The 13,772-nt window shown below is 35.2% G+C and overlaps 1 protein-coding gene across 1 annotated transcript in view; it reads right to left on the reverse strand.

The window, feature by feature from the left end:
- The window catches only part of LOC137401218 (ribosomal protein S6 kinase alpha-5-like), a 74,553-nt gene extending 64,863 nt beyond the window's left edge, over positions 1-9,690 (reverse strand). The window contains exons 1-7 of the mRNA XM_068087618.1: positions 9,557-9,690; positions 5,616-5,684; positions 5,220-5,330; positions 4,798-4,905; positions 4,128-4,243; positions 2,901-3,011; positions 893-976 (exon numbers count right to left, since the gene is read on the reverse strand). Coding sequence (XP_067943719.1) covers positions 893-976; positions 2,901-3,011; positions 4,128-4,243; positions 4,798-4,905; positions 5,220-5,330; positions 5,616-5,684; positions 9,557-9,623 — 666 coding nt within the window. The 5' untranslated portion in view covers positions 9,624-9,690. The remainder of the gene's footprint in view (positions 1-892; positions 977-2,900; positions 3,012-4,127; positions 4,244-4,797; positions 4,906-5,219; positions 5,331-5,615; positions 5,685-9,556) is intronic.
- Between the last annotated feature and the right edge of the window lie 4,082 nt (positions 9,691-13,772).

Genomic DNA, 13,772 nt, shown 5'->3' on the forward strand with positions numbered 1-13,772 from the left:
ATGGCCGCTGTCACGTCATACGGTGTTCCTAAAGAGCATTCTCATTGTCATCAAAACGCTTTTAAGTTGTCAAGTGAGATTGTGAACCACATGAACAAACCTAAAAACAATGGATATGATTTAGACCTAGTGACTTTGAAACAGTGTAGTTCTAATGATTGTGATGATCAACCTTGTCAGGTACACCAGCATTACAATCATGGCAACCACTACAGACACAATGGAAAAAATTACTTATTATTGATGTAACCAAGTCATTATTAGTACTATTTTGTGGACACTTTTCTACTGATCATTTTCCATTGTGGGTTTATAAAGATCAAAAAATGTCAAAATGGTGGGCAAATAAAGGTAGCGTCCCATTAAAGGGTGGCGCTGGATATTTCAAACCTTCTATAGTGGCGCTCTATTAGAGGTGGTGTTTATATAAAGGTGCCGTTCAAATAGAGGATTTACGACAGTTTCTTTAATGATTTTTGAAGTTGTTTGCTGCATTACCATAACCACTATGACTACCTTTTGCTGATGAGCTAACTGCCACCAAGACTAGTTTCACCAATTAGCTGGTTAAAAACTAAAAAGAGTACTTTTGCTAATCCGCAGATTAAACTGTTAACGTGTTTAAGTAAGGATGACCAGGAAGTCTGGCAAATTACTTTAATTAGTTTCAAGTTCATTAACTTGAAGGCAATAAGTACACTCACTTTAGCTGAAAAGTGAAGATGAATATATGTACTGACTGAGTAAAAGACATTTGAGCCCTTTTCAGAGATATCTTGTATCGTTTTAAGTTTCACCGGAGTAAAACAGATCACAACAGAGACAAACTATTCCATGAAATGAAAACACTAATACGATGAGAGTCAAAGACACGTAGCTATGTCGTACTCACAAAATTGTGTCCTATGCCTCCTCCTTTTACAATCTCTGGTGCCATATATTCTACAGTGCCGCAGTAGGAATATGCTCGATACTTCTACAAGACACACAAAGGATGCCTCCTGTTTACGACTCGCAACTAATTCCTCCCTTGAACAAAATATTTGCAAAAACGCTGATAGTAGCTTGTAGCTCATACTGAAACATTTAGGACTATGAAAAGTACTTCTGAAGTTGTTAAATATGCAGTAAACTGTGAGTAGACACTATGTACTGTTGACTGTTAAATATGTAGTAAACAGTGAGTAGTCACTATGTACTATAGACTGTTGAATACGTAGTAAACTGTGAGTAGACACTGTGTACTGTTGAGTACGTAGCAAACAGTGAGTAGACATTGTGTACCGCTGACTGTTGAATATGTAGAAAACAATGTGTAGGCACAATGTGCTGTTGACTGTTGGTCAAATTTTACTTGACATACATTCCAGTCGAATAGTGTACCATATATCTCCACATATAAGCTGATTGACATGTTAATTTGGTTCCAAAAACTACAACTCGAGCCATGTTGAACATGCGGTTGGTAGCCTTTTACTTACAGTTTGTTTTATACAGTAGCAATGGCTTGCACTTGAAGAAAAGCTGCATGTGTGGTAGATACATTGAAAAAATGCAATGGAACCGGTGCATTTAGCCTGGTTCAGTCCAGCTTTTGTTCTCACGTTAAGAGCATGCACACCCACATGAAGAAGCTCTTGATTGATAATCATATGCTATGACGGCAGTAACAGTGTGTGGGTGGTTGGTCATACACATAATCACTTATGTTTATGCGTGTCACAAGCAATTGCATTAATAGTATTGCAGGTACGGTTGAAGAGTTTACCCAAGAAATGCCTCTACTCATAAAAGGAAATGAATGTCTTGCAATGCTTCCTTTAAACTAAAAGCAGTAGAAGCATAACAACAATGGTTACCACTATCATCAACTCTTTCGCTACCAAATAAATCTTTTTACAGCAACAATTAAATATTCGGTAAAACCAATTATTTGACAATGCCACATATACATTGTCATAACAATTGACCAAATTACTGTAAAACCTTTATTTGAATGCCATGGCGCTCTATTTTGCAACCCTTCCCTCAGAGTGACGCTTTATTAGAGGCGGCGTTCAAATAAAGGGTAGTGGTATATTTTTTGAATACCTTGTCAGAATATTGAAAAGACTAATTTAATCTTTTCACGGGAGTGTAAAATGTCGCTTATATTTTGCACTCTTCTTCTACTGGAGCGACATTAAATCTAGGAGTGGAAGAAATTTGTTAACTTACTTTCAAATTGTTGTTCTCTTAATAAATATGCAGGGGGGAGCTGATATGTCTCTACCAGCTGATATCTATTGCTTGCAACTAGCCTATGATGATCTTATAGCATGTGTTGCAATTTGTTGAAGCTTTCAAGTTTTTTTTTTTTTATTTCATTCTAAATTTGAAGGCATTCCATCTGCTTCCGCAAACTTTTGCTTTGATAGGTACATACTGCATCTTACAATTTATAGGGTCGGCTAATATGCGGATTCTTATAAATTTCCTGATTTCAGGGCTGTTTTTCTAGGGTCGGCTTATATAAGAGATAGACTTATATGCGGGGACATACAGCAATTGTGTAAATTCCCCGACTAATTACAATGATAAAAGTTTATGCTTACAATCTTTTTAAAACGTAAAGAGACTTAAGTCATTCTCAAAGAATTAGTTTTTGTGCATACTGAAACTAGCATGACTGCAGTCAAACATTCTTAGAAGCAATAAAAATGAGTCATTTTCACAAAGAAGGTTCACCTCGGTTGTTTTAAAAAAAATTCTTACTCAAGCTCATCGAAATGTGAAATCACAAATTGACACGTCACACCATTACCCTAAGTAATAGCATTAAGTGTCAATAAGTGAAGGTTCATAACAACAACAGGAGAGAGAAGCTTGATCACTGGAAAATACCAAATTCTTATATCTACCTCATCAGTAGCCAAGAACTCTTTGCTCAGGCCAAAGTCGGTGAGTACCACATGACCAGCTGAGTCCAAGAGCACATTTTCTAGCTTTATATCTCTGTAAATGATTCCGAGCTAAAAGGAAGGAGAGAATTTTAATGTGGAAGCGCTAGTTGTATATCATGTGGGCAATCTATATATATATATAAATATATATAAATATATATAATTATATATAAATCTCAGTGTTTGTCATTTGTGTGTCTAGTTATGGCGATAAAGCTTTAGGCGCAAAAAGTCCAGTTCACAGTGGACAACAACTTGAAACCTCCGAGTCTGCGGGCAGATGTTCTATACACTAAGCTAGAATGTCCTTGCTCTACTATAAAAGAATTGTGCACATACTTGTTACCTGTTACATGCGCATACCAAAATATATTGATTCCTACTAGCATAACTGACGCGCAACGTCATGATACATAGTAACATCAAGCTGACCTCACAACTCTTATTATTATAGTAGAATGCGTGTGTAACATTTTTGCATGGCAGTAATAGTTGGATATAGCAGCTCGTTACAACAGTAACAGTGCCCACTAATATATCAGTGTTATGCTTCAGCTATTATAGTAGTAGCGTGTGAATTGCTCTCTACATAAAGTATGACAGTAAAACTATGTTATGATAGATAAGTGATCATATTTAGCATTTTAAACAAGAACCTAGTCTATTACACTCAAAACAATGTTTGAATATTTGAGACAAAGATAACTTTTGGTCATGCATTAAATGAAGATAACACTTTTTTATACGGTTCAATATGTTTAGCTGATATTCTGTTTTGAGCAAATTATTTATTCACAAAAGCAACTGTGTTAGAATACCAAACAAACATAGTTAAGTACACCTTGTGAAATATATTCAGGTGACCTCACCACAATAAACAAAAAATATGTGTGCTACTATTAAGTAGAACATCAAGAACAAGTTAGAGAATGTTTTCAATGATCTGATTCCTACTTTTAGAGAAAGGCTCCATTACTTTGACCTTGGCACACAGAAAGGTAAGACCAATCAGAATGTTCGTTACTTTGACCTTAGTAAACAGGAAGATAAAGCCATTCAGCGTTTCAATATTTAGACCCTGATACACAAGAAGGTAACATCAACCAAGATAACTGACAAATGAGTGATCTAGCATTAGTTTACAATCAAAATTGCAAAGTGCTAGGAGACGCGGCTTCGCCCTACCTGATGAAGCGTCTCAAGGGCTAGAGTAATCTCTGCTACGTATATTCTCACATGGTCTTCACTGAACTTGCCTTGTAGGTAGAGATGGGTGAAGAGCTCTCCACCATTAATGAAGTCTACAGTGAGGTGTTGAAACAAAAGCTAGTAAATAGATGCGTATAGAGTCGGTATAGCATGTGGTCAATAAAAGCATTATAGACAACCTCCACTCCAGCTAGATTACACATTTATACTGCAGGATGCGAGTTATGTAGTGTCATGTTTAATAATGGAACTTAGTCAGGGGCAGAGACAATCATACTCAACAATAAAATAACTAACACGTCACAGCAAACAGACAATAATTCAGAAAACTATGATAGACAGTTGTAGTCGGTATTTGATCTCAATTTAGTAGATTGTAACTGAACAACCCCAAAGCATGTTGCCGTGACTGTCTTTACTGATTTGAAGAAAAAAGTTTTATTTTGATTGAAGACTGTAGCCAATATACACTTTTGAGAAGGAACAACCAGGTCGACGTTGTCTAATAGCAGAAAACAACTCAAATAATGCACTGGTTAACTACTACCTTAGACTGGAGTGACGCATTCTAGCCTGATACCTGGGATATTCTAGTCTTAAGACATGAAACTGTTGTGATGAATCTCAACCATGGTGAAAAACCTACCGAGTATCAGATGCAGCTTGGCATCTGTCTGAAATGCGTAGTGCAACTTGACAAGGAATGGGCAATTTCTGATGGACTCAAGCACTTGTCGTTCAGTCTTTGTGTGTTCTAACAACCAGAAAAACTATAAGTAAGCCCATTATTCAGTATTCCCATATATTACAGTATTCCCATATATTACCACACGCCACACATCAACTTTATTCCTCATAAGTTTGACTGTAATGTAATTTCTCAGAAGCAAATAAAGTCACGAAAATCCTCTATAGCATCTGATCACTCGTTATAAAGACTAAAAGAAAATATTCTAAACAAACTTTTAGATTTGAAATAATGCACTCTATTTGTGACATAAATAAGGTAGGCGAGAAATAATGCTATAACTATTCTTGATCATATGAAAATGGTTGAATATCAGTCACCTGTAGTTTTAGCCTTTGTTACAATAGAAGCTTTCTTGAGAACTTTCATGGCATACAGTGTGCCACTGTCTCTTCCACCTAACTTGCGCACCATAAACACTTTTCCATAGGCTAAAAAAAAATCATACATTCATGCTTATAGGCTTCATTTGTCTAAGATATCAGTTACAAGTACAGTATTTGCTAGTTCTGTAGACAATTCTAAAAGCTCCAGTAAAACTCATTAAAAGAATAATTTACTTTCTATTAAAGAATAGTGGGTGCGCAAGTAAAACAGTTTGAAAGATGCTCTACATTAACTATTTCAAGGAGGTAAAAACAAACTCAAAAAAATTAAATTGTATAGGTATTATAGCAGCTATGAGAAATGGTCAAGACAAATCCATTGTTACATACCGCCTGTGCCCAGAACTTTGAGCAATTCAAAGTTCTTTAGTGAGACCTTATCTGTGCTGTGCTTATTGTCTACAATAATGCATCCTTAGCATTATATATCTCAGCAAGATAGAAAATGTTAGTATCTATAGATTGATGGAAAATACAACACACGTAATCATGGAAAATCCTAGCTGTGATGCATATAACCTAAAGCTATATTAAACATATTTACAAGTTCTTTTAATTCCATATTATATACGTAAGTGTGTGCATGCAGGTGTGAAATAAAAAAATTTCTATATGCATCCCAACAGCAACTGTCGCCACATATGCTAAGTTGAATCAATGTTCATCTCCCACAAAAGCTCTTCCACATGTTTGCTCATACCATGATATACTACTAACACACTAATACACTTTATAAACACTGCAACACTTACACATTACCTATTAGAACTTAATATGTATTGTCGATGAGCTCGCCAGTGCCTGGTGACAATATGTAATGCTCCCGTATAAGCGCTCCTATAGCAATGAGCATCATAGAATTCCCCACATACACAATACAGTCGTACCGCAGCTTTCAAGCGCTTTTGTTCTCAATCAAATCAGATTGTGATCAGAAATAATGAGAATTTTATGTCTCAGACTTTTAACAAAAATCAATTTTTTGGCCATATATACTTTTATATTTTATGTAATTTTACTTGTAAGAATTCTACATAACCATTTGTAAAAATAAAAGACAACAAATGCTTTTTTTTGTGTTTTTTTTTATTTTACACAATCTTTGCGCGGATTTGTTACCGCGCTCTTTCGTTAGAATTATCTTATTCTTAGCATAGGCTAAACTTCGCTACTTTTGTCGTTATTAACATTTAAAAAATACAACATGTATACAAAGCAATTGTTTTTATGGCCTTAGATAAGATATATTTTATCAAAATAGAAATCTATGTCAACACTTTCTGATTTATCGTATACAGTACCTGAGACTCGGAGCAAAAGAGGCTCAAATACAAGTTACTACGGACACAGCAGTACAGTACATTCCCCAACCTAGTCTATGAATACATTTTTGTGAACAAATCACTGTATTCTACATATTACCTGCTCTCTTATTACATATCTTTACAGTTGATGGTGTAAATTAATAACAAAATGCCTTTAGGAATATTGTTTTCAAGTATTGGAAAATATTAAAATTATTTACGATAATTATAATAGAAAAATACTTTAGGATTTCAAGCAAATCAATTTCCAAACCACACTCCGGTACAGATTAGGGTCGAAAAACGAGGTATTACTGCACATATGGCAACAAAACAATTCTGTAAATTAAACACATAGGCCTACTGAAGTCACTGTAACCTGATGGAATTCGATAGACTCGTAATGCCATGTGACAGAGTGAGTAACGTTTTATTACAATACTTGGAGAGATTCTAAATTTTTGTCTTGATAAACTTAATTAAAGGTTACGACAACTAAAATTTTTCCGAGTTTAATTAGAAAAAAAACTTAGACCTTACTGCGTCACATCACTACAATTGAATAAACTTGATTTTAAAAAAATGGTAAATATCATGATGACCTTGCAACAGATACTTGGCCTCACCGACGATTGCTGAACCACATGAATTTTAGAAAACGAATCAAATAATTGAAGAAAATGTGAATGATCAATATATTGCCGAAGCATATTCAATTGCAGAGCATTGCAAGTTTTATGCTACCTACTGATCACACCAGGTTATCAACGACACATACCTGGCAGAACAACTCTCCGGCAACTAAAGAACTAATATCAAGAACTGATGTCAAAGAAATACATGTATATATCTTATTTTGACCAAACTCGGAAAGTCTATTAAGTGCTTTGAAAACACGATTTTCTACATTCACTTGAGGTTTCGAGACCAGAAATGAAATAAGTAATATTCACACAACATAACAGCAAACTCGCACAACATAACAGTGGCTAAAATACAGTAAGTTTCATGGAAGCAAACATCCTAAAGGCCATAGCAAAGAAAAATAGAGTTAAAGAACCCCAAGTATCCTTATAATTAACGCAATGGACATAAGTTAATGATAGAATATGACATCAGAGCAGGCATGTACACCAGAGCTGTGTCCAAATTGGTGATGATTCAAATATTTGAGTACTCGAACATCTCAAAAAAATCTTAAATAATTTTTCAACTATGGTAACATCTATACATAATTAAGTGAGCAAGCACTATCATTTCAATACATGTTCTATTATGCGTGGATAAGGAAGTGAAATAAATTTTACTTTTAGCTTTTTTGTAGTGATTCGAGTCTGTTTTCGATTAGTTTGTAAAAATGCACAGCACTTTCGGCTTTGAATGAAACAAAATTATGTAATTTAGACTTTGGATTTATCAAAAGTTAACAATTTGATAAACAAATCAAATTGTTAACATTTTTTATGCAATCTTTTGGAAAATAATTGGTCAGTTATAAACCGGAAGTAGCCTACTTGTTATTCCAAGCAGCTTAGCCATTGTGTAATTACCATCGAAGGCAGTTCAGTCATTATGATGCTGGTTATAGAATGCCCAACCTTTTGTTAGTAACCATGCTGTCGATAATATTTTCAATTCATACATGTTTTGCAGATGAAAATCAATTGCACAGTAGCAGACATTAGACCTATTAAAATTACATCTCATAACTTAACTGTTGAAATAGCTGGATGTCCCACCTTTTAATAATTTGAGCATTTCTGTTTCTAGTATGATAACATTCTGGTTATTTTGCGATATATACAGCTACCTAGTTTAATAATAATAGTGGAGCTAAAGCATATGCATAATTGTTATATAATAGCCACATGTAAATTATTATTATCTTTTGTGATAGTTTTCAGGGTTGGTATATTTAGAATGGTAGAACCAAATAATAAAAAAATAGGACAAATACTAAGCTTGCTCTTCGGTATTGTTTCCCACTGAAGTGGCTGCTCCAATAGAAAAGGGTTTTAGTACAAGCAGATGCATAATGCAATGCATGTGAAGCTTTTTATCTGGATAAAAAATCTTAATATTGATTTTCAGAAACGTAGTGACAACAAATGGAGATAAAATGAGTAAGAAATATTTGCTTCATTCCAACCGTAATAATTTTGTTTATTTCAAACATTTTATGATCTGCTATTGTGTTTTTACATCAAAACACATGAAATATACCAAACATATCCATGGATACAACGAAAAAAATACTTCATCTGTCATCTACTTATTAGGCCTGTACTATTACTTGTACGCAGTAGGCTACAATAGGTAACTCAATTGTTCAATCAGCTGATGGTAAAAAGAGGAAACGTATGGTAGCATGCTTTGACTTGTCAAACGTCTGCTTTGCTTATTAGATGCTTCTGTACTAAAAAAATTAACAAAAATTTATTTATTATTGAATGATTTGGAATTGGGATCGTTCGCATCAGGCGAGGGATTAGATTTGTTAGATATCATTTGACAAGGACAAAAGATATGGTTTAATGAAATCAGTTTCAACAGATTTGATTTCAAACAAAAAGTGATTTGAAAGCAGCTCTGGTGTCTAACATTCAATGAAACTATGAACTAACAAATATGCCCAAATGCGTACTTGGGGCTCGTCATGCAAAGCTCTGTGTATTATATACGTTAGTTGTGTGCCTAGGTGTAAGCAGGCCTGCCAAATCTCACGCATTAGGCGTGAGACTCACGCATTCACACCAAAGAGAAAATGAGTGAGAAATCCGTGAGATTTTTGCCCCAATTTTATAAATATTATCATTGATACATCAATTGCCTCAAAACCAAATCTCAAGCATTGCCCCCACTCTTGGGTTGGCAGGCCTGGCTGTAAAGACCAAAAAACTTAATACTAACAATAATTCTAAACACATCGTCTGTGCTAGTTCGATTGTAATCACTAATTTTACTCACAATTTTTTAGCTCCAACTCCACAGGACGCGTAGAATACAACTCTGCAGATTCTACTGATTCTGACATAGCTTCTCAGATTCTTAAAATTGAAAGATACTAGCCTAATAATAATGCGTCAAGAAACATTAACAAAGCTGCTACCAAATGTGTTTGTTTTAGTCTTTCAGCATGACATTAGCGCTTAGACAAATCCTTTTATCGCCTACGGCTTGCCAATAATGACCTTGATACTTCATTCCAGGTCAAACGCCTATCGCGCACGTTGCGGTTGAGGCTTCGTACTTTTTGTGTAACTCTAAGGCTACAATTTTAAATACGTGATGTATTTTACTTCTGGGAGTGGACAATATTGACACCGCGCACATAACAGTCTGCGCTTCGTAAACTTGTCAACCGTAGAAGAATGTAACTCGCTCTAGGAAACCGTGTTTTACGGCTTAGAATTACGTCGCTTAGCATTACGTCGCTTAGATACGAACTGCGTTATGGGTACATGTACAAATGTATTTCTTTTTTGCAATCAAGTGGGAATATACGTAACTTTAGGGTAGAGCATTTGTAGACTGCTTCAACTTTTTAGACGATCATCCTATACAAATTATTGCCTGTAGCCAATTTTCATTGCATCGGAGTAGTAACTCAGTATTGCATTCTTTTCAATAAAGTCGTTCTCATTTGTCAAGAAGACACGACTTGATAGTCTCTTGCTATAAAAATGGCAAGACTCAAACGTTCATCTTGTCATGAAAAATCAAAGATAAAAACTGCTTCAACTTCTTTCACCGGTAATCAATGACTTAATTCTCATACTATCTAGTTGCGTTTAAATCTGACCAACTTACTTGCCATAAACATCCCCTATGAACTAGCCCTTGAGGGAGCCTATAGCTTCTACCCATCTATTCGATGCACTGTTAGGATGCCAACAGGAAAGTAAAGTAATGATAAACAACTTATTAGCAGATTTTGTCTTAAAGTGAGATGAACAGCACTATGGAGTATCTTCCCAATAAGCATGAGAATGAACAGCTTTTTTATATTGCATGCCTTAAGGTTTCAAAATCCTTCGTAAACTATGCCCAGAATATTTCTATTTATCGTTCCACATATATGACAAACATCATTTTCTATTTCGTGACGCCAACATATTATAACCACTATCAAATGTTTCACCTTTTGAACTTTTTGTTACTATAACTTACAATTCATTATCCTGACTCTGCAATACTATTAAATTACCAACTTTTAAAACATGTTTGTTCAACTCATTTAATAACTCTTAATTCATGTCGTTTCATTCATTTAATAACATTCAACTTTTCTTTCTTCCAACAGTAGTGAAAAACATCATTATGTTGACGGAATGGCAATAAAAGTTTATACATACACAGCTCTTAACAATACGCCTAATTACAGCTGGTATAAACTATCTCAGTAATTTCAGCATTTTGCGATAACAGTGTCAGGCGACTAACAACTAACTATTAACATATCAACATATTTCCTTTGCAACTAGGCATAGCAAGCATTTAATCACCAAGCTTATTGAATATACTCTGTTTGATACAGAAGGTGGCATGAATAGCTCTGAGCAGCACTACTGTTAGGTAATTGTTGAAATGAAACTCTTAAAGGTTGACTTGATACAAAATTCACATTACAGTTAGTTGGTATCAAAAGATTCACCATGTCTTACTCTGTTGTGTTGTAAGTGCCAAATATGTGGAAATGTGATTACAAGCTCTTAAAAGCTCAAAAACGAAAAACCGCCGTAGATTGGAATCTCTTTATTTTGATGACGTAACCACGAAATTTGGCTATCGTCTTGTCACGTATGTTCTCACGTGAATTGAAAGGCCAATACAAAGCTCAATATAAAACTTATCATAGTACTAGTTTATGACAAACACTTCGGGTTTCACCGAAGACCCCGTATCAAATATAGATGCTCGCTACTTTACAGTTTTGTTTTGGTTTGGTCTAATCGGCAAGTTGTAATCTGATCATGTGACCCAATACTTCGCAAATAATTTTTGCAGCACTTTTCGATTATCACAGGTGACCAACAGGCTCGTCATGATTATCAGACAATGATATGTACTCCTTCGAGCTAAGGTTAAAAAGTTTATTGATTTTTTACGGTAAGTTATAAGATATCAGTGCTAAAAGTGACAGCATTACAATGACGATAAAATAGACGCGTAAAAACAATAGACATGGTTTTAATGAATGCATGAAGTATATTTGTGAAAATATTTCGACGAATAAGGTTGCAAGAAAGTGTAAACAGAAACCATCTCTCACAACTACATCACATTTGAGCCGTTTTGGAAAGGGAACCCAAACTACGGCGGTCTCGTGTGGCTGCGATTTTCTGTTCGTTTTTTAGCTTTTAAGAGCTTGTAATCACCTTTCCACATATTTTGCACCTACAACACAACAGAGTAAGACATGGTGAATCTTTTCATATCAAATAATGATAATGTGAATTTTGTTGCAAGTCAACCTTTAAATGATACATGCTGAACCACTAGCCCTTTCAGCCTAGTATGATTTTATTTACTGAGTAGCTCTCCTAATGGTTACCTGTGTAGAAACGTATTTTGTGACATCGATTTCCTAGTGACTTTGTACCCTAACAGTTCCATGCACCATGAGGGATTGTTATGGATAATAACTATATACACAATTATTCTTAGCTGTGATGAGATGGTTGAATGGCGCAGATGGGAGTTTGGTTTTTGGATATTTGAGTTTGGTTCCTGCGTGTTGCAATCTTTTTTATAACTTTGTACAATACTTTTTGCACAAATCACTTCAAATGAGATTTCAAACTTTGATTATCACACTTAGAAAGATGATCAGACATGCGTGCCTGTATCAAGCCGCTCATTCTAGCTTAATAGACAACCAATCTCAAGCTGGGTTCGCACCAGCTGATTTGCAAACTGAGTTTTTGTGCCCGATCTCTGAACAATTTTTTGGGAACTATCGACCAGATTTTTTTCATTCACGCTAGGCCAAGTGTAGGCCGAAAGTGGGCGATTTTGTCAGTTTTTTCTTGCAGAGTCACATAACTCTAGCCGATATATTTTTAGTGAGTCATGCTTTGCATTTTGTTGACTTTTTCTCATGAACGCTTGTTTTTATCAAGTTTACTAATTATTTTGCACTGCCCAGTTCATCACTATAGTGCGTAACTATGGGAAGGTAGGGGGGACGATCTTTTGCTAATATCATTTCAGCTCATCACTAATAATGGATAACTATAGGGAGGACGATTGTTTGCTAACATAATATGCTTCAACTATTATAGCAATGGCATGATAATTGAAGCAGATGCTTCAATTATCATGCTGTTGCTGAAATGATTGAACCTGAGCAATAAATTGGTTGATAACACTCTTCAGCGGTGTTATCAACGGAATTGTTACTAGAGAGTGAAGCTATGACAAAAAGCATATGAAGGCAATTATGGCGTTCACATTAAATGACAATATGTGTCTCGCTGTGAAAGTGATTTCATTGACTACTCAAATTGAAAATTGGCCTAGAATCGGCCATCAATCGGGCACTGCCAATAAAACTTCTCTCGAGACAAAATCGATCTCATGCTTGTTTGCTCTGTTCACGTGATGCAATTCTCGGTCAGTGGAAAAATCGGCCTGAGATCAATTGGTCTGAACGCAGCTTAAGGCATCATTTCATCCTTCATACTCATATGGAAGTTGACAGTCTAATAAACTCGGAGCTGCGGATACATCTGCACCCATGCTGTTATTCTATAGCTATACACAGTATACTGCCAATTGTTTATTTGCAAAGAATAATGTTCATCTATATATATAAATCTCAGTGTCTGTCATTTGTTGTTGGTTGTTTTATAATGTTTTAGAAACAAAAAATTCACTTGAACAAAGAGTTTGATCTCAAAAACTTCTCTTCTGGATGTGACAAGCTTATCCATTAAACTACGTGTCCGCGTGAGCTTGGCAATCAATAATAGTGAAGATATTCATTACATCGGTTAAAATACGCATAACGACAGTCGACATTGTGTCACACGTAACGATAACCAGCTAGCCTCACAGCTTCACTAAGTGAATGACTAGCGTTGCACGGGTAATAAAAACAGCTTGTAAACAGTGCAAGTAATGTCATTTAAAGGTAATGTATTAGGTAAGGAAATGGAAGTAATGGATGTTTATAAGCTGT

Source organism: Watersipora subatra, chromosome 7, assembly GCF_963576615.1.
Source record: "Watersipora subatra chromosome 7, tzWatSuba1.1, whole genome shotgun sequence".
NCBI classification, from domain to species: domain Eukaryota; kingdom Metazoa; phylum Bryozoa; class Gymnolaemata; order Cheilostomatida; family Watersiporidae; genus Watersipora; species Watersipora subatra.